General features: G+C 45.7%; 1 protein-coding gene across 3 annotated transcripts; it reads left to right on the forward strand.

The window, feature by feature from the left end:
* Positions 1-501: 501 nt before the first annotated feature.
* Positions 502-15,827, forward strand: LOC118771412 (protein SSXT-like). 3 transcript variants are annotated; one of them, XM_036519395.1, is made up of 11 exons: positions 502-888; positions 1,973-2,049; positions 2,780-2,864; positions 3,826-3,861; positions 6,040-6,193; positions 8,855-9,079; positions 9,216-9,383; positions 10,717-10,794; positions 11,130-11,267; positions 13,891-14,027; positions 14,918-15,827. In XM_036519395.1, exons 1-11 carry the CDS (start codon positions 820-822, stop codon positions 14,942-14,944), a joined length of 1,194 nt encoding a protein of 397 aa, XP_036375288.1. In that variant the 5' UTR covers positions 502-819; the 3' UTR covers positions 14,945-15,827. The 3 variants fall into 3 exon arrangements, with proteins under 3 accessions (XP_036375288.1, XP_036375289.1, XP_036375291.1); XM_036519396.1 differs by having other exon boundaries at positions 3,829-3,861; XM_036519398.1 differs by lacking the exon at positions 3,826-3,861 and having other exon boundaries at positions 14,918-14,944.
* The last annotated feature ends 5,939 nt before the right edge of the window (positions 15,828-21,766 follow it).

Raw genomic sequence — 21,766 nt, forward strand, 5'->3', positions numbered from 1 at the left:
ATTTTCTTTAAATGTTCCTTGTGTGGCTCACACGAGTAACAAGACTGTGCTTTTTAACGGGTCTCTAATCTCACAGTCCACAGATATGATAAGTAAATTATGAAGCTGAGCTAAATGGTAGTGACAGCCAGCTGGTGTCCTAGTGAGACACAGCCGTCATCCCGGGTGCTTCCAGCAATTCTAACCAAAATTAGTTGGTTGCAGGTTGCAGTATACGGAAAATGCCTGTCTAGGAAATGCAGACATAATGTGATTATGGAAACTCACTATAAAATACTCCTACTGCGAACAATGATAATAATAAAATGGTACTGTTAGCACGACACGGTGAGATGTGCAATGTTAAAAATGTATCCACATACCTAAAAAGGTTAAATGAAAATTTTCTACGAAGCCTGTGCAACCAATATTAGCTAGTAGCTAGACCTTCACTGTTCACATAGCCTGAGCACCCCCACCGCTTCAGAACATACCACTTTTTAAGGCTCTTAAGCTGTAGTTGCGCGTCGGAGCAGATCATTTACAACAGGGGACAAAAATCAGTTTTGTAAAGGAATAAACTTTACTAAATCGACACACCAAGACCAATTTAAAATATTTCAACATTTAGAATTTTATTAAGATCTACTTATAGTTGCTGAGTACGGAATGCGACATGCTTTTACCTTTAATCTTTGAATCGTGCTTCAGCCTCCCCTCGCAAGGAACGTCGCATTAAAAGACTATCCTCTTCTTTGCAGTGTGACTGGTTCCCTGGTGAATTGTCTCCGGTTGTAACGTTATCGTTTTCACTTTTTGCGTTTTGAAGAAAAAAGTACCATGTCGGTGGCTTTTGCAGCTCACAGGCAACGGGGAAAGGGTGATATAACACCCGCAGGAATACAGAAGGTAACTCATTGTGCTAGCCAGCTAGCTAAGTGAAATCAAGGCCGCGCATGGATGCTAGCTTGCTGGCTAACTCTCTATCATGTACTACACAGTACGGGGAAAGAATTGGGAATGAGGTTAGAGACAGCTAAACTTTTGATACAAAGTAGTTTAGTTAACTGGCCATTTAAAGTGAAACTACTAAACCAGTGGAGTCGTTAAGGGGCAAAATGTAGCTAATTAACGGGAAGGGATGGAGGCCTAGCTGCTAAGATGCTAGCTAGCTTCCTGGCAAGACCAATTCATGGATTTGCCTTTGTTTGGTAGCTCCCTGTCTGAACTGCTTGCTTTTCTTGTTTCGTTGATATTTCCAGGGATAAATGCAAATTCTGTATGAAAAAGTACATCGTAACTACATTTTGTGAAGGCAGAGGCTTGTCAACTACTGTCTTTTATAGCAAAATTATTTGTTTCAACTTGTTAGCTAGCTAGGTAGGAAGCAAGCGCTAATAAAACGGATGCTCTCAACAAAATACGCGCGTACATAATGCCAAGGAGTAGCTAGTGTAGCTAATTTTAGCTAATAATTGGTCTTGAAGCTGAAATAGAAAATATATGTAAAAATAACTTTAATTTACACGTAGTCTGGGTAGTATCACTGTTGGTAGTTTTCAGCTGGTGTGTTGAGTTAAAATGGTACAAATTAGCCCGTTGCTTTGTCCGCCGAATTACGTTACTAAGCAAAGTGTGTAGGTAGCTGTTAACACATCCTCTGTACAGTCTGTTGATATAATTCTGTCACGTAGCTGGCTTGACGAAATTTGCTATCAGACCTCACATCGAACGTTTCACATGAATACAGATGCTTGATATTTTGTTAGCTAATGTCATAGAACACACCTCAAAGTATTTTCCCCTGCTTGTTAGAGTATAACAAGCCAAAGCATGGAAATCACTGCCCTACAACTTTGTGTTCTAATGTGTATTACGTGTATGTGAAGTACTATTACAGGAAGATGTGTGGTTCTTTAACATGCGCACATGGACCTTCATGACAATGTATGAGAGAATTTGCATGTTTTTATTAATAGTATCTTTCTTTCAGTTATTAGATGAGAACAACCAGCTCATTCAATGCATAATGGACTTCCAGAGCAAAGGAAAAACCGCAGAATGTTCACAGTAAGTTCTTCCTGAGAGTGGCCTTTCAAGGCTATACATCTCCTGGAGTGCAACAATCCTGGTTTCCTAGGTCTATATTGCCAAGAATCGGCTGTCTAATTTGAGTTTGTGGAGCCATCAGTTTAATGTAGTAATGCAGCCATTAAGGGGACTGCTGAAAATTAAGAGGGGTGCATGACACTACCTGTTGTATACCACATATTCTCTTTAACTTTTCGTTAGCGTACCCCTTAAGTTCACTGCTGACACCTGGCCATTGTAGTACTTGCTGTCAGGTTCGCATGACACCCCAATTGATTAAATGGGCACATACACATTCCCAAAACACTTTTTAAAATTTTTTTTTTAATTTTCAGAGATTAAAGCAGCCACTTACTGTTTGACTGCAGGAACGCAGTTTTGTTACTGAATTTCTCTTCATCATGTTGCTGTCCCCTTTTCACTTTATTTTCATGCCCACTACATTTAAACTGTGACGCTCTTTTTTTGGTTTGCTTTCAATTTAGTTACACATGCAACTGTGTAATTGAAATTCCGCTTCATTTTGGAATCTAGGAAAAGGAGAAGGGTTTGTTGTATTTGACAGCAGTAGTTTTAGCAGAAGTGGTTGTGACTGTATAGTTTATATTTAGTAATAATGATACTGTTATTTTTTGTGGTGTTGCAACCACATTGTAATGCTATGGATTGCATAGGCTAAGGCATTTTTCTTTTGTTGTCATTTTAACAGGTATCAGCAGATGCTCCATAGAAACTTAGTCTACCTGGCCACAATAGCAGACTCCAATCAGAACATGCAGTCCCTGCTGCCTGCTGTGAGTATCTTTAAGGGAGGAGTTCATCATCCCTGTTTTCCTCCTTTATTTACATTGCACCTCTGCCTTATTAACACTTTCACACCATCACACCACAGAAGCAGAGGGTTTTCAGAACACCTCACAGCGTCAGAGCTGTGTCTGTGACTGTCTTTCAGTAGACTGACAGTGCACGCCTTGTTACCGTCTGAGGCAGCACTGCTATTAATCTGGGCCCGGCGTACCATACTTGCAGGTCTCCAGAGCTGATTTCAGTGTCAAGTCTACACCCTCCACTGTGCAGTGATCAATCCCCTGAACATCTTTATTTTTGAAGTTTTTCTTCCTGTAGAATATCAGTATCACCAAACACAATGTAAATGTCACTCATCCATAGGCAAATAGTGGTTCGTGTTTTTCCATCACCACCATCAGTAGTGCCATGTATGTACTTGATGGTTGTAGCAAAGGGCAAAGTTTGGTTTAAAGTACATGTATTGGTCAGAATGCTTGTTTCTTTTGTTTCATGGTAAAATGTTGAATTAGAGCCAGTCAAAACAAGACTTCACAGTGAACTCAATCCAGACAGCCATTTTTTGAACATGATTGTCTTCTCCTTGTCTCTATGAACGTGTTGCTTTTGTCCTGTCTGATATGAAGTGTGCAGACACACTACTGCACTAATATTGAGTAACCATGGCTGCTCTCAGTTCATATCTCACATAGAGGCAAGGCTATTCTGAATGGAGTAAAGCTAGTGTATCTCATAGAGGCTATATTGGAAGCGTTCAGTCATACTGTTTTGCATCAGACTTTATGAATGGGGTGTTGTAGTAGATGTAGGAGATGTCATATATCAAAAGCATTGAAAATGGTACTGTTCTGCAGCTCAGTTCTAGTTTGACGTAGTTGAAGCAGCAGTGCCGTTTCACTCTTCGACAGAGGGTCAATATTCACCTAGATTTTCTGTACTTGATTTCAGAAGTCTGAATCCCCCACCACAGAGGTTAAGCGTGAAGTGAGTATTTGTGGAAATAAAACCAGATTATGTTCCATGTCTCAAGGGGATGTAGAATCTTCAACCACTGTTTTTGAGGGTGGATTGGGGGAGGGGGGGGGGGGGGGGGGGGGGGCGGAGGGGGGTTCTCTGGGGAGCAGGGATGTTGATTTTTGTTTGCTTATAGTAGAGTGAAACTTGCTTTCAAGCAGGCTTGAAATTACAAGAATAGAACATGTTAAAAGCATTGGTACTGTTTATATGTTGTGTGACAGTGGACTTGTTCAATTCTTTCGGTGCCTTTTTTCACTGTTGTAGGTCATGCTCAGTTCAGTTGACAAAGCATGTTCCATGTGAAGGGGGTGTATGCCAGGACACAGAGCAAACACTGGGTTGCCATGTCATTCAGTCTGGAGGTCCATCTCTGGCATGTCCACTGTCATATTGAAAATATGTTTTTTTTTTTTTTTTTTTTTTTTTTTTTTTTCTCTCCCTTTTTTTCTGGTGTACTTCACTCCAAACATTATTTCCAGCTTTAGCTTCAGCTTGGCCTGTTTATGTCATTAACTCATTATTAGTATGTATGGCATACATTTTGCCCTGGAAGCATACTGTCTGTGAGGGTGTAGCCAACCTCTCTGTCTCATTTCAAGCCTGGTTGGAAACTCTGTTCATTCTGCTTTAAGCCATTTTATGAAACACGTTTGAACTGGAGTGAACCCACGTTTAGTGTGTGAGAAAGTGGAAACATTCACGTCATATTTAGCCTAAGAGGCGGTTAGCATACCATGTGCCTGTGTACTTCATGATTGTGAAGATACCCTGTTGGGAGTATGAAACATTTTAACATATGGTTGACCCGTTTAGCTCAACATGAGCCCAGAAAATGTTTGAAAAGGCTGTAGGTCATGTAGTCGTTTAGTGTGTCTCTATATGTTTTTGATCATGCCAATCTTATCTTGAGCTCATTAAGACACGTCTGTTGCAAAATTACAGTAAAGAAGACTTTCATCTTAGATTATAAGAAAAGCACATAAAATTTTGCACCTTAATATGAGAATATTATCATGTTCTAATGGATTTACATGTTTAAAGTAATACATATACACACACTGAGTACCAGTAGGTTTTTTCACTTTTCCTATCTTTTCTCATGTATCCATTGCCATTCTCAAGCAAGTCATTTATAATTTAGAAAGGTCAGATTTGTTGTACAATTTGTGATCAAGAGAGTTCTTGACTGTTAAAGGATTTACTGTGCAATGTGGGCTGCAGACCTGAAAGCTCTCAAGGCAGAGAGAGTTGAGCCGGAAATCTTCTCTGGTCCATCGGATACCCTCTCCTGTTCTTTCACGATATCCTGGACACTCCCCTTCCCAAAGTTACAGTGCTAGCCAAGGGAGAAATGAGACAAAAAAAATTCTGCTCTGTCACACAGTAGATCTGGGTAACAGCAGCAGAGGCGTTTACCTTTATTTTACTTTTATATGCATCCATTTGGCAGATGCTCTTATCCACAGTGACTTACAAAAAGCACATTCAGTGTAGGCTTTAAGCAAGTAGCCGTATAGATACTCAATCATTTGTGCCATCGGTGAAATATAACGCCGTTGTGGGAGACATTGCCACAAAGGGAATTAGTGCTGTCATAAGGTGCACAGACCTGAACTACTGCTGCCATTTTCCAGTCACCAAGCTTGTACTGCCACTAGCTTGTGGGTAAAGAGGGAGAAGGATCAAATTCATTTTTGGTGCAGCTATATATTGTGCACAAGGCACAGTGAGACGGCGGCAGCATCCTCAGCAAAGGGGCTGCAGAGGAATGGGCCAGTTGGTGTGATATCGGGGTGCATTAGTCGGAATAGACCTATGCTCTTAGATAGGTCCGGCGCTGCTTTTCGGCACAAACCCCAGATGCCCATATGGTGGTGTGTAATTGGCCCCCCCCCCCCCCCCCTCCCTCCTGCCTCGGAGCCCACATCTAATCAGCATCTCCTGACTCGTGTGATCCAATTCCCGGGTGAAGCCCTTTTCTCATCCTCTAGCACCACGTCTCCTCTTTTTTTGTGTGTGTTCTGTCTCTCTGTACCTCTCTCTCCCCTTCCTCCTCTTCCCCCCCTCTCGGTGTCCCCTCAGAGAGGGCGGAGTAGCCCCCCGTAGCCTCTGTCGCTCAGATGGTTTATTTCGCTCTGTCTGTAGCCCCCCTCTCAGAACATGCCCATGGGACCGGGCGGGATGAGCCAGAGCGGGCCCCCCCAGCCCCCCCACGGCCACAGCATGCCCTCCGAGGGGATGGGCGGCGGCGGCCCCCCCGCCCCCCACATGCAGAGCCAGATGAACGGACAGATGCCCGGTAAGTGGTCCTCCCTGTTGCCTAGCAACGCGAAAGGAGCCTCGGGGAGGCCGTGCCGGCGACGGTGACGTCACCCCCCCCCCCCCAATCGAGGCGATGCAGAGCCCCCTCCCTCCGGGCGTGAGCGGGGTGCGAGGTCATCCATGGCAGCTGTGCCACCAGGCTGCGGTTCTAGCAAAGGCGCGGCGTTTCCATGACGAGCAAAATGGGCTGGAATCTAGCCCAGGCTCACACCGGATTGACTGGAGACTTCTGTTTGGCCTGGGTGTGATTCGGCATTGAGCTTATGAATAATTATGCGCCTCCCTCTGCTGCTTAAACATCACAGAAAGTTTCATGTGGGCCACTACATTTGTTCCCAGTTTGACAGTGTATCAGTATATCGGACTTGTGTCATAATCAGAAATGGCTCATTCTAGAATGTTGCCAGTTGCACTTTATAGCTCAGGACACGAGTAATAATTTGGGGAAAAACGTGGTGACATTGTAAATTTAGTAACCTTAACTTTAAATAACCTCAGTTTTCCCCCAGAGTCCATGGCTTGTTACACAGAATCGAAGAGCAAAGTAACATTTGAGAGAATGTAAGCAGTGTCAGAGCTGCTATGCGCTGCTGTCTTGCTTTATTCCTGGATACCATAGGTTTTTCTTTAGCTGCAGCGTTCCCAAACACTGTTTTGTATCTGTAGTTTAGTCAGCTCTTAAGTAACAAAATGTCCATATTTCACAGATTGCTAGCGCACTACAATGCTTGAATTGAAATAATCCCAAAACATTTTAGTAATGTAGAATGCAGCACAAACCTTTAATATCATGTTAGTGGCAATGTAAAGTGGTTGCTTTATGGTCGCTTAACGTCATTTGGAAACGCTGCATTATTTTGTTCATGTTCTGCTAAATGTTACCAAAAATGTTAAATATTCATGGAAAAATGATAACTACCAGAACAGCAACACCTTATACCTCTAGGGAATGTGCAGAAATATTTGGTGAGCACTGCTTCTGGATAGTAATGTTTTCTTGATACTTATTTTTAATTTAATTGTCTTTATTTGGTGCTGGTGGTTTTAAAAAGGACTGCTCCACAAAAGTTTTGATGTTTTTGCCTAGAAAATACCCTTAATCCTTCCCTTTGTATTTTGAATCAATTATGGTGCCTCTCAGTATAGTTTCTTCATGAATATGTAGACATACAGGTATGCTCCTTCTTACATTTGATCTTATGTGCACAGTCTTCTAAATGCCAGCTGATTTACAGATGCGACAGAATCAAGAAAGCAATGTACATTTTACACCCAGCACATGTTCTGTATGAATAGTGGGGTGGGATTTGCAGTGCATGATGGGTCTCGTAGTTTCCCAAGGCGCAGCTTAGAGTTTGAGCAGGTTGCCTCACTGTTTTGAAGTGTAAATCACATATTCTTCGCTGCACTTGCAGCAAACCTTCAAGGCAGTCTTGTACAGCAGGTGACGGTATCGTTCTGCACTTTCAACAGGCTAGCGCAGGCTTTTCCATCTCTCAGCTCTTCAGAAAGGTCGCCCCTCTGAATGTTCCTTTGAAGCTCTTAAGCTTAACCGTGGACAGCAAGAAAAGTGTGAGAAAGATAGGCTGTTCAGAGCGCAGGCAGTACGGCGAACGCAGCCCTTGTTATGTGGCCGCACACGGCGATCGGTTTGAATGGGCATAGGCTCGCTGCGGCAGATACGTTCCACAGCGGGCCTGCTCGCTATGTAAAACGCACACGCTTCACAAGAGCCAGAGTGGGACGAGATACCGAAACCTGGCGTACAAGCAGATGTGAGCCAGCGCTCATGAAACCCAAGTGATGCGTGGAGGAGATGCATGTCGGGATCAGACACGCACGGCAAGCCGCAGAAGCAGGGGGGCGAGAAAGAGGGGGTGCGCTCGGCCTGGGGGCTCCGAGGGGCCCGGCAGGCGTGCGGAGGAGCCGGCGCTGCCGCCTCTCATACCCACACACACTGCGGTTTAGCAGAGCGCCCTCGCGCTGCGTTGGAGCCGACGCCTTCCCGCTCCTTCAGTGTGATTAAAGGGATTGATTTAATGAGCCGCTCTGTTTGCGGCATCGCCAGTGTGAGAGAGCAGCCCGAGTGCCGCCGTTGCGTTCTTTCTCACAGGAGGCCGTTTGTTTAGGGCTGGGAGGGTGTTGAACATAAAGATAGTCAAGCGTTTTCTTCCTGACACAAGCTGAAATAGGATGTATGGTGCCATTCGTGTTGGTTTTAGTTCAGAGGAGCGGGTGCAGTTCAGTAACAAGGAGGTGATGCTCCATCATGCATGCATGCCATCACACAATGGCCAATGCAGTCTGAGTACCCAAGGCAAGTTACACAGCACGTGTGACATTCTGTCCATGTATACAGCTGGATACGTCCTGAAGCAACTCAGGCTTGGAGCCCTTGCTCATGACCATAGTTGCATTGCCCCTCCTGGGATTATTATCTGACATGAGACTGTTATATTATATAAAAGATTTGGAAATCGTGAACTTTTTAATTTTGTTATATCCTTAAAATTAACGCGTATGTACAGTTTGCATTCTACACAGTTTGATTGTGAATTCTGTGTATTTTTTTTGTGGGAGGTAGCAGCACAGTCTTGATAATGGTGTATGTTGTATCTGTATGTTGTTGTTGTTCCAGGACCTAACCACATGCCCATGCAAGGCCCCGGTCCCAACCAGCCCCCCAACATGGCCAACAGCTCGATGAGCGTCCCGCCCGGCGGCCATGGTGCCATGGGGGGCTACAACCACGCGCCGCCCTCCTCCCAGGGCATGCCCGCGCAGGGCCAGATGAACATGACCCCCGGGCAGCCCATGGGCAACTACGGACCCCGGCCCAACATGAACATGCAACCCAACCAAGGTACTGCCCCCCAACTCTGCAGCCCAACCAATGAACATGCAGCCCAACCTAGGTACCGCCCCCTGTTCTGCAGTCCACCCAAGGTACTTGGTCCTTGGTTCAGGGTTAGTGATGCGGAGGTTCTCTGTGTCCCCAGGTCCCATGATGCACCAGCAGCCGCCTTCTCAGCAGTACAACATGCCCCCAGGAGGGGCCCAGCACTACCAGGGCCAGCAGAACCCCATGGGCATGATGGGACAGGTCACCCAGGGGAACCACGTGATGGGCCAGAGGCCTATGCCTCCGTACAGACCCCCGCAGCAAGGTAAACCGCCCTGTCTCCGCCCCTCCGCCCTCCTCTCTCCTTCACCCAGGGCTGTTGTTTCCCGGCAGCTCCTTATAGCATCAGCCTGCAACTGCCCTTTTGCCTGGCTTTAACACACAGGCCGGCACATCGCGCAGCTCAGCCCAGAGGAGCTAATTATACTGGCCACGGCACACTTCATCTGCGAGCTACTACTCTGAAACATTGTAATTAAAACAGTTCACAGATTGTTTAAATGACACATTTTTCACTGGGAAATTTCAGGTGAATGAGCACTAATTAATGTTAACATTTTGCCATCTTGTTCTTAAAAACCTAAAGCCTGTGAAATGAAGTAGAGGAGTGGGCATACTGTGCCCATTAAGGAGAAACTTGAGCCTCATATATATCCTGCACCAAACGCTGGTCTCATTGTGTCTGGGACCCCTGTGCCTCGTAGAACAAGGTCGGCTCGCTTAGTTTAGCGTCTGGCGGGATTTCCAGTGTCTCCTCTGTAGTGCTGCCCCATGTCAGCTCAGCCGGCTCTGACCATTGCTGCTGGAGCAGTTAGCAGCCAGCTGTGGGAGGAGTTAGCAAACTGTAACTTGGGTAGTGTCCACTAACATTGCTCTTAAAAATGGAATAGAGGTTGCTGGATGGGAGAAAGGTGTGCGCTGAGGTCGACGATCAGAAACAAAACAGATACAGATACTGTAATTGAGTTGAGTTGTGTGTTTTTTTTGGGAGGGAACCTCAGTATAGGGCAGAGAAAATCCATACAGACAGTAGAAATCACTGTGGTGTCTTGCTGCACCGTGGGTTAATGCATTGGAATAAGCAGCCCTGCTGTGTACTGGAATGGCTGACATGTGCAAGCCTCATACCAATTTAAAGTGGGAAGCACTACAGTGATGAACACAGACTCAAACCCACTCTGACATACAGTATCAGTCGAAAGCTTGGACACACCAGCTTAAGATAATGGGAAACATGCAATCAAAGACATTTTGATCTTAAAGACTTCAGTGCTGCCTTAAATGCTTGAAATTTGTGTCTTGGACAAATATTAATAGAGAAGCTGATGCAAATGCAAAGAATAAAAGTTGTGGCCAAATTTTGACTTGTATGCGTGTGTGTGTGTGTGTGTGTGTGTGTTTTCTTTTGCTCTACATGGATAGAGATTACATGTAACATTGTTACATAGATAGACTAATATTGTTCGTTAGAGTGTTGGCGAAACTGCTTTGGTTGTCCTGGCAGTAAAGCACTGCTGAACTGAATGGCATTTACCGGCACCAGCAGCGTAGAGTGAGGCAGAGCCGTTTGCCCATGCCGCCTGTGCTTGTGTGTACAGGACCCCCTCAGCAGTACCCAGCGCAGGAGGATTACTATGGAGAGCAGTACAGCCACGGGGGACAAGGAGCACCAGAAGGTGGGAATACTCAGCTTCACCCTGATATTAACCTTTTTACTCTGCATTTCAGACCAGAGGGTCATGTGTTTAATACTGATTGTCATTATAAATATGGCCAATGATTACAGTAAAGCAAAATATTAGTGTATATAACAACAAAAAAGCAATCATTTTCTGTTCACAGATTCGTTTTCCATGTCTTTAAATTGTTAAGGCATGGTCCTGACCGCATTTGTAAGGGTCAGTCCACAGCATGCAGGCTGGACACATTTGTTCCCTGTACACAGTTAGCCCATCCAGATAATATAAGGATCGGTGGATGTACAGGATTATGCTCACGTGCTCCTCTTTAGGTAACGCTCAGTACAACCAGCAGCAGGACGCCTATCCCCAAGGCCCTCCCCCTCAGCAGGGCTACCCCCCCCAGCAGCAGCAGCAGCAGCAGCAGTACCCAGGCCAGCAGGGCTACCCTGGCCAGCAGCAGGGATACGGTGGGTACAACCGCCGTGAAACTTTAACCCACACAAAGCGTTTAGTTGGACTTTGTAAATCAGCTTTGCACAGCCCGTTCGCTTGGTGTGCGGCTGAACACTTTCTACTTTCCAGTACTTTTTTAGTCGGTTTGTCAAAAATACGGATACTTGGGTACTACCAGATATTCAACTTCAAAAACGGTTTAAAGCTTCATTAATAATGCATAATTATTAATTATGTAGTTAGTACCAAAATTGCGAAGTATCAAGAGCTGTCTATTTGTATGATGAGAACTGCAGCTTTGCGCCCATGTAAAACATGGAGATAGTTACTAGCCAAAAAAAAGCTTCCATTTTAGATCCTTTTCCCTCTGCTAAACATGTACAGTACAAATTCAGATGAAACTTTTTTATGCAAATTGCATTTACTGCTCCTGGGCTGTTTGACCTACAGTCCACATTGGTTGCCTTCATTGAAGCAAATCTTATTTTACGTGTTCAGTTTTTTTTTTTTGCCTTGATATCGAAAACATACCAAATATCATGAAACTGAATTGAACTACTGTCAAGAAACTACAAGAAGTTTGTACTTAGAAATTGTATCACAACAACCCTATATTTTAATGCTTTTTCAAAATGCCCTAAAAATGATCTCAGTCACTTACTGATGTGTGACACCAGCATAAAGATATAATGGTGACTGAGTGATACTTTTATCGGAGAAATGCCCCCGTTGAATTTTAATTAGACACTTTTGCCCTCGCAGAGATCCATGCCACCGACTCCCAGCCTATGGAGCATAGCAGCGAATGCACATCTAATGTGTTTAATGAAATGCAGTGTTGAGTTCATTTGCAGCCTATTCATAGCTTTGACACGTTGTCAGAGGGGCACCGAGATCTGTCTGGAGCATATGCTGTTTATACAGTTTACAAGTCAGTGGCCTGTAAAAGAAGTGACACTTGAGCAGATAACTGAGCACTGTGACCACCTCCTCGGAGTCGACGCTGAGGCTCAGAGTCAACCGCAGTCAGCCTTTGTTTGTTAGTTTCTTAGAAGTGGTCTTGACTTTTGAGTTCTGGTTTTGAGTCACCCTTGTTGGTCTTTAATTTAACACCTACCACACCTGGTTGGATGCTCTTTTGATGAACCTCTTGTATTGAAAATGTGTATTTAGATATATGGTACCAGTCAAAAGTTTGGACACACCTGATGCAAGTGATGGGGAAGCATTCATTCAAAGGCATTTCGGTCTAAAGACTTTAAATGATTAAATGTTTGAATATTTATATTTGTCTATGTATGAATTTATTTCCAAAAAAGTGTTTTAAAAATTATGGCTACTTTGAAGAATGTAAAATCTATGAGTTTTGTTTTGATTAACACTTTTCTGGTCACTACATAATTCCATTTGTGTTATTTCATTGTTTTTACAATTATTCTGAAATTAGGAAAATGGTCAAAATAAAGACAGACCTTTCTATGAGTAGATGTTTCCAAATATTTGACTGGTACTGTATAACAGGTTTAACTATTAAAATGTCTCAAGCTGTCCATGTGCGAGCAGTGTTAGCTAGCACAGTGTGTAGGAGTAAGTGTGGCTTGCTAGCGTGACGTTTCCTCTGACGTGTCAGCGTAGTATTTACATTTACAGGAAGACCTTTACATGAACCTGCACATGATGTGCTGCTGATGCAATGAGGAAGGATAGCGGGAGGTCAAGGTAGGACGGAGGTAGCGGGTTAGACTCAAGACGAAGCCCGCTTTGATGGGCAGTGGCTCAGGGCCCTGACAGAGCAGGAGGCCTTGTCTTTATCAATCCTGTCAGTGCCGCTCTGTCCAAGCCAGGGGCGGCACTTCTAATCACAATAACAAGCACTGAGAGAGCACAGGCCCGTGAGCACGCACCAGCTCACGTACCTACAAGGTTCAAACTGGGGCTGCATGTTCTGCGACCTTCGGGGGCTGACTGTCTGAATGTTGGCATGCTTAAAGCAGGAGAGGGATTTAACCAGACCTGTAGACAGGCAGCGGCACCTCAAACTGGCTTTTCCTCAGACCACTGAAGCAGCCTGCTGTGCCTCCCTTCACACGCTCTGATAAGTGGGAGATATCGGAGATGGTCTTTGAACGTGGCCTTAAATGAGAGTCCCAGATGAGGCTGTCTTGGGGTGCAACAGCTAGTCTTTAAGCTCCCCATAAAATATCCATGCCTGGTGCCGGTGCAGCAGTCCTTGATTGAACTCATTCCGCTCTCTGCTGGTTCTTTCGATCACAACTACCACAAAGTTGGACTCGTTAACATGAAACAGGTTAGATATTATGAAAAAAAATGTACAACATTAGCATTGACATTATTACATGTTGTGAAAGCTTCTGTCAAAAGACATTATCCCTGACGCACAAAAGAGGTCAGGGTGCTTAGAGACCAACAGGGCTGGGGCGGCATTTCATACAACGAGGAATAAATCTATAATAAATACCTTTTAAATCTCAGTTTACAGAACCACTTGCTGTCAGGGCGTGATGCGTTATAACACTTGGAGACCTCTGCTCTGAGATCTCCTCAGATGAGCAAGCAGAGTGATGTAGAGTGTCACTGTGAGGGAGGCTAACCGTCTCTGTCCCTTCCTGCCCACAGGTCCCTCTCAGGCACCTCCAGGGCCATACCCTAACTACCCCCAGGGGCAGGGCCAGCAGTATGGGGCCTACAGACCACCCCAGCCAGGCCCCGCCCAACAGCAGCCGCAGCAGCGCTCCTACGGCTATGATCACCAGGTGAGACTGGGGTGCACCCACATGGTGCTATTTAAGGACCTGTTAGTTGAGCCCCTGTCTCTATATCTGTAAGATTTTAAGGTAATTGGTATTTTAGGTCATTGACGTTGGGTATAGACACTTCAAAGCCTTGAAATTTTTTGCGGACTTGTTTTTCCTTTCTCCTTCTTTCTGGCTGTTTTTCTGTTTTTGTTTTACATTGTTTTGTAATCGTGGTTTGAAATAATTTTGTTTCTGTGAGCAAAAGGTGAAATTTCCCTGCATTGACCAAAACCAACATGCCATTCAGACAAACGTACAACTGTGGTAGTCGAACAGCAGTGTAATTGTTGAAATTATCTTCAGTTTCACACACTGGCTGTTCTGTTGTTCACCAAGGGTAATCAGCAATTTACCACAATTAAAAACATCCAATGTGTTGAGTGTAAAACTTGAAATGATCAAGATTATTCATGAAAATATTACTTCTTTGGGAAATAAGCCAACCCAGTTGACTCTTGTTTAGAAATAACAAATGTAAAATCCTGAAGTGATTTTACATAAGCAAATTGTGAACACTTATGATTTCAAGTCAGAAAACTAACATTGTTTCTACAACGATGTGACACTTTGTAAATGTTTGTTTTCACTTGCCATGGACTGATGTCTCACATAGTGTCACACTGCCCTCTGGTGGCTATTCAGTGTAGTGGCTACTAATGAACTAAATTTGATTCATTTATTTTCACCTATAACAACATACCAATAAGGATATACTGTTTAAGTGTGTGTGTGTGTGTGTGTAAGCATACATGCTTGTGAGCGTGCGTGCGTGTTTGTGTGCATAGACATTATTTTAACTGCGTGAAATGGCATCAGTGCATCAGTACATGCTGTTTGTATCTCCACAGGGTCAGTATGGGAATTACCAGCAGTGAGGGACGGAAGCCCCATTCTATGCTGAAGTTGTCTTTGCATCCACTCGCTGACCTCGGGACTGGAATTATCCCTTTTTTTCCCAGCAAAATAGTCACTAATTTGCCCTTATTCTGTTCCCAGATCTGTGTAATGGCTGCAAAATGCAAATTGAGCCTTCTTGAGACTAGGTATTGAAAGAGACAGTGTCATCCCCCAGCTTCTCATGTGTCGAGTCGTTTGTTTTTGTAGTTTGCGCCTGCGTTTGGGGTTTCACAGTACACGACAGGTCTGCGCCACTCTCTGTCTGCACACAAAGCGACTGTCGCACACAGCCCCTTCCGCAGGTTCGTCTCATCCGCTTTGCCCTGCTATCAAGTTTCAGTGCAGCTCTTATTTGATCAGATCGCTTTGAGGGAGGTGTTCAGAACGGTGATCACCCACAGTCCGTCCATTCGGTGCCGAAAGAGCACTCGAGCATTTGGGGTGAACCGGTCTGAAAACAGTCGATGCCTTAAACATTAAGCTGCAGAGACGAAGACTTTTCCCAAAGACTGACCTGCCTTGGACCCTCCATTTCTCATGCTGAAAGGAGCAATGTTTCATTCCGGTTGGGACTAGGCTCCCTGCCACTTCCGGCTTATGCAGTGCGTCTGTTTATCCGTTGTCTTTTGGTTTCGTTCAGTTTTTTTCTACAAAGCAATAATCAAAGGCAGGGCATCGTTTAGTCTGTGTAACATTCTGGGAGATGGTATTTTGTATCAAGGTAAAAAAAAAAAAAATGTGATGTACAAATGTATTTTATGCTTTTAGATGGAACTGAATTTGTATAGTGATTTGGTAACAAGTACAGAATTTTTTTTTTTTTCTTTGTGTGTCCATTTTCGTCCTTGAAATTTTTTTGTTTGGGGGGTAAAAACTTTTTTTTTTTTTTTTTTTTTTAATAAATCTCAATTGACTTCATTTTGTTTACACCATTGTTTTTGTATGAAACCACAACTGGATTAGGTCACATGACGTCAGCATAGGATTTTCCGCGGTAAAGATTTATGGATGTGCTGGGCGTATAAACTCACTCTACAAACAGAAGTCTTCATTAAATCTAGTGGCTCTGGCGTGGTATTGCAGAGCACCCGGCTCTGCACTCAGAACACATGCACCCAGAGTAAGGCTTTGGATGGATGCGCAAAACACAAGCGCAAGTCAGCATAAGAAAAACAATTACTGAGTATGTCTTTGGTACAGCCAAACTGCAAAGCTTCCCTGAATTTTTTTCTTTTTTTCTGGACAACTTCGAATAAGCCTTGAGTATCCGGTTTAATTTGGTTTCAGTTGATAAGAGGTTTCTTTCATTTTTTTCCCCAGAGGAATAACCCTAGGCTTCCTTTTAAATGCTGATGGCCTGGCTGACCGATCCCGTTAGGCTGCGCGTGTGCTGATTGTCAGCCATGCATTTCCTTAGCAGGGCACTGCAACTGTGAATCCCCCGTTCTGTGAGAATGCAGCTTGTTCCCGCGTCTCTCGCTGCTGTGGCTGCAGTGGTTCTCACTGCTCCATTTGTCAATGAAAGAGCACCGCAGACAACATTGCGGTTTCTGGCCAGTCCGGTGCCAGGTGACCAGCTAACGTCATCCATTGCTCAGCGCCATTGTAAAGTACTAGCGGTTTAGGACTTTGGTGATGTTTAGCAAGCACTTGGAGGATTGGTTTAGCTGATGGATTACATAAACCAATTTTTCTTTGAGCCACTGTGTCTCTCTGTGGTGTGCTGATCAAAAGAATCTTTAATTTTTTTTTTTTTTTTGTGTAACACTTTTACTTGTAAACCCTTCTGTGTAGGGACATAACCACACGAGAGTGGGGCAGAGGTATCCTGTATCGTTTTAAAAGAAAATCACAAATAAGCTGCTTCTCCGACCACCACTTCCTGTAAGTGCCATGGTAACATCCTTTTGTTTGTGTTGGTTTTGTTTTTTTGTCATTACAATGTAAAACTGTATGTGACAACAAAACATGAAATAAATTATTGTAATTTTTTTCATACTACTCTTGTGTATTAATATTTTAGAGAACAGGGATGGGAAAAAAAAACAGGAATATTTATTTTAAAAATATCTTTTAAAGTAACATTCAAAGCTGCAACTGTGGGCCCTGCAACTGTGACACAAAATGTAGCAAAGTGTGGTATCCAGGTATGGCTGTGATTCCTCCTCCGCTGGCATGTGGCCTCTTATCTGCTACATGTTTGGTGATATGTGGTATGAACTTGGCAACCCTGATTGTGCCAGGTTTGGAAGAAATATAAATGATATTATTGACAGCATGTGAAAAAAGGGAATGATTTTTAAAGGGCTTAATTCTAAACTGTAAAAATCCATGACACACAGACCCCGTGAAACAATTACCTGAATTACCTGAATGGAGTGGAGATGTCATGATGACTGACACCGACATTAATGAGTGGGTTTGGCTGGTAGGGTGTACCTGTGATGTGTGCCTGTATAAAACGTCTATAAGTATACCTTGAAACGGTATATAGTCTCAAACACTCACGTTTAAAAATAGGGGGTTCAGTAGTAATTTCACTGGCAGTACAAGAAGGTGTGGTTTTGTATGGTACTGTCCGAATGAGGAAGGGGTGAGGGGCCGTGCTCTGACATAAGCCCTTTTTAAAGTGTGATACCACTGTATGATAGTCCCTTTGAGATTTGGGAACTGTCAAAAGCCAGTTAGGCATGTCTGTTAAACATATTTTATGAGAACATTTGTAGCCTTTCACGTTTAAAAACGTAGTTCTGCAGTAATCTCACAGTAATGTTTTTTGATGAAAACTGGAAAGTCAGTTGTGAAGACAAATTGTGGAAGTAACCCTTAGCACTGCGTATCACAGTCCTGCTTGTGTCCCGCAGATGCAAATGGTTTTTAGAATGCTCCCGGAATCTGTGCTGTCCCCAGGAAAGGGTAGAAACCACCTGCTTCTCTGACGTTCAGAAACGTTTTTTGAGATCACACGGCGCCATCGAAATTTCATTCAGCGCTACCTGATGGTGACGTTTTAAACTGCGCGCGTGTGTAAAACCCAAGCGTTTTGTGAGATTTCGGCTCAGTGCCTGTCAGCGCGCATTAAAAGCAGTGCTTTACAGACCGCTTTGCATTGCAGTCACTCTCTGCTGCCGCTCCCGGGTCATCGGTGCGCACGGGAACAACTCCCAGGCATATGAAATCAGGTAAGCGGCGCGTGTCTTTGTCTCCCGGCATCCTGGCTCACGGAAGGCAGGCGATTCCGCGGCGACGGCGCTCGCGGAGGGTAATCTCTCCGCGGGGCGGGGTCAAGGATGTCTCGCGGTTGCAGCCGAATTTAATTGGCCGCCCGCCGCGTGCGGACGTGCACCTCAGAGGCACGGAAGGTGGAGATAATGGCCGTCCCGCACGCGTGTGCAGGTGGGTTGAGGGCTGATTGGGGGATCGGCCAGGACGCACCACGGGCCTGCCTGATCCCGTCTTCCTCTGGGGCCCGCTTCCCCGAGTGACCCGGTATCTCCAGCGGCAACAGACCAGAACTATCCCAGCTTTCCTCTTAGACACCGACATCGCCTTCTGCTTACTGTGAGCATAATGTCGGGCGTCGGCACACAAAGCTACAGTTCTCACAAATCCCTGTTTCAACAACATATGTAGAATTTAGTTGTCTTTTTTTTTAAGGATGAAAACATTAATATGCCTCAGAAGCTGATGTTAGCGTTTTGATAGTATTGGCAATGCAAAGTACTGGGTTTGTGTTTTTAACACGAGGGTCATGAACTGTTTTTTTAGCCGTTGTGTTTTTTTTCCCCGCTGTTGTCTGAGTGAAACCCGAGCTCTCGTCCCTGCGAGCTGTGACTGCGGTCTCCGGCTTGTTGTTTATTCTGGAGGGCAGAGCGCGCAGAGGGTCGCCGTGGCCGCCGACACGGAGCGCGCGAATCCTGCGGCACCACCCCCCCCCCCCCCAAACCCCCCGCCCCGCCCACGCGCACGCACCTCCTCGTCCTCGCAGATGCGCTCGGAAGCACAGCTGTCCTCCCCTCCATTCCGGATCGCGTTTACACCCAACCCCAACCCCCCCCCCCCCGGAACGAGGGGGCCACTTGTCACTTAAGGGAGCGGGGGTGCAGATGGCGCGCCAGATGTGGGGCCGCACCATGTGACTGGAGCGCGGCGGCAGCGTGGGGGGGCGGGGGGGGTGGTCGCCCCGGTAGTTTGCGCGTGGCGCGGGGGCCGTCTCTTGGCATCCCGCGCCACCCCCAGCCCTGCTGCTCGGCAGCTGCCCTCCCACCCTGCCCAGCTGCCACTGGGGCTCCCCCAGCGCCTCTGCCTGGCAGACGCTGGGCCGGGAGGGGGGTGCGGGGGGGAAGGGGGGGGGTGGCGCATCGCCCTGCCGTGCTGAGCACCCCCCTACCGCCCTCCCCCCCCCCCACCCCTGCCAGCGTCCTCCACAAGCTAGCGCTCTCAGCCGACGGAGCGGGGTCGCCCAAAGTCAAGCCTCCCGGGGGGGCCCAGAGGAGGGGAGGAGGGGTCAACAAAGGCACTTGGTGGCGGGATTAGAACTCATCTCACCTCCGGCTTCTATTCTGGGCACAGGAAGCGTTGCTCTGAGGCAGCAGGCCACTAAAATAGTGCTGCTAACAGCAAAGGAGTATCAAAGAGAAACATTACACGGTGGGGAGAGGGGTGGCTGTGTCTTAACGGCCTTGCGCGGGTCCTGCCACCGGTCTGTACGGCGTGCGGATAGGCAGACAGGATAGACCCTGCAAACACAGCGAGCCATCCAGATGGTTTAATGGTCATTGGATCTGTGCAGCATGACGCCCCAAAACACAGCCAGTTAATTTATTACACTGAAAAGCCAGCCTTTTAATCAGTAGGGTTTTTTTTTCATTGTACCGCAGTAAGTCTGCACACACAAATCGATTCGAGCTGTTAATTCCTATGGAAACTCCATGCAGAGTAATTGCAAGTTTTTTTTTTCCTGATCTATTTGCAGAATTATTAGTGAGTATACTCTCCAGAACTATCAATAATCACGCTCGCCTCACAAAGGCAAGACATACAGAAGAGCTTTTTTGTTTCATGGTTGTCAAAATAAATGGAACAAATCAAAGCTGGAGCAGAACAAAGGTAGCTGCTAAAATATGAATCCCAGTAGTGTCTGGCTGAAATTACGTGAGCTGTATCTGAAAGCATACATAATTTTTGGAAAAGGAATGCGATCAGTCATATGTACGCCCCGTTAACACAGTCTGGGGGGGGGTTTTGCACACCCGTCCACGGCAGCATTTAGGTCATCCGTGGTGTGCGGAGTTAGCGTACCTCATGTTCTTCATAAACGCGGTTACCACTGAATCACACGCTCAATATTTTGGAGAGACGTGGGGAAAAAAAAATGGCTGACATCAAAGCCTTTTCAGAGCCAGCGGATAATCAAAGCGGCAATTACGTGGCAGTCGTGGCTGAGAGGTGACAAGCTGGTCGGGTTTGTGCTAACGAGTGTGACAGAATCCTTTGGGGAAGAATAAGGGGTGGTTATGTGGAAATGCACCACCTTCTCCAGCTAATTGGAGATATGTCACACCGAATAAATGGAGCAAAACAAGCCCAGCCTGAGCCCAAGTGGCACCCAGGGGACGGGGGAGGGCTTTATAGGACACGAGCGGCGCGGCTCTGGGGCGACAGGGGTCCGCTCCGCTAACGTCCCCTCCTCTCCCCGCTGCTCCTGTCCCGATCCCAACTGCGTCCACCGTTCGGAGGCCCGGGAGTGGGAATAACGGTTTAAAAATAAACCCTCGTGGTAATACGCCGAGCCTCGTCTGTTTCCTCCTCTGTCACAATAAAGCCGGCTATTATTGTGTTGCGGAATGAGGCGAGGGCCGGCGAGCTCTGCAGAAACGCGGCTCTCTCTTAGCGTGTCGCGGATTTAGCATCGCCTCCACGTGAGGCGATCAAAGACGAAGCAACGTGAAGACAAAGAGCTGTGATTACTCAAGCTCCCGATGTTAGTGCTGCTCCCGTCCTCATCTAAACCTGGGCCGATTTTTCTCTTTTTGCAATGCGTCTTAGTTTTGTAAGCACCGACTTATGTGCTTTTGCTTGCGCTTGCGAGCTTCCCTTTCTTAGAATCCAAATTTGTTTCTCTTCTTTTTTAATTTCTTGGCCAAAAGAAAGGCCTCATTCATTTCAGGGATCCACACAGAGGTCATGCTGTTCAAGCACATTCAGGGTCACGAAGTACAGGAAAATCACTGCGATTTTGGAGCAGACGGAGTTCAAACATATTTACTTCTCTCCTCGTCCAGCAACTCCACCACAAATTAACCCCAGACCGACATTCATCGTGGTTTTCCTACCAGCATCAGCTGTGTATTTTCACTTATTTGATCGTTTAATTGAAAGAGTATACCCATCAGCCTTCAAGTCTTTGCCTGTCTCTGGGCTGGGGTGTATGGGACAGGTTATGTGCTGGTTTGGTTCAGGTTCCAATGTCAGGTATGACACTGTTGTACCTTGAGGTATTGTACCTGAATTGCTTCAGGAAACCCACAGCTGAAGTAGTAGGCGTTGTGTCTGAGAGGTAAGTTGTGACAGTCACCCCAGGATAACAATATACCTCGAAAAAACTGGATAACACACTCTACATGTACAAGCCTACGCTAAGTCCCGGAACTATGTCTGTCACATAGCAACAGCAAGCTTATGAAGATCTCAGTCTTTGCAGTTGGAGATGGCAAGAAATCCATAAAAATCCATAATGTCTCTCCCTCTGTCTCTTTCTGCCCCTGCCGCTCTCCCTCTCTGAGCCTCTTGCTCTCTTT

Source organism: Megalops cyprinoides, chromosome 24 (assembly GCF_013368585.1).
Source record: "Megalops cyprinoides isolate fMegCyp1 chromosome 24, fMegCyp1.pri, whole genome shotgun sequence".
NCBI classification, from domain to species: domain Eukaryota; kingdom Metazoa; phylum Chordata; class Actinopteri; order Elopiformes; family Megalopidae; genus Megalops; species Megalops cyprinoides.

Coding starts and splice junctions, on each gene's coding strand:
- LOC118771412 (XM_036519395.1), top strand. CDS start 820: ATGTCGGTGGCTTTTGCAGCTCACAGGCAACGGGGAAAGGGTGATATA. Junction 9,384..10,716: donor GTACAGACCCCCGCAGCAAG/GTAAACCGCCCT, acceptor TTGTGTGTACAG/GACCCCCTCAGCAGTACCCA. Junction 10,795..11,129: donor GGGACAAGGAGCACCAGAAG/GTGGGAATACTC, acceptor GCTCCTCTTTAG/GTAACGCTCAGTACAACCAG.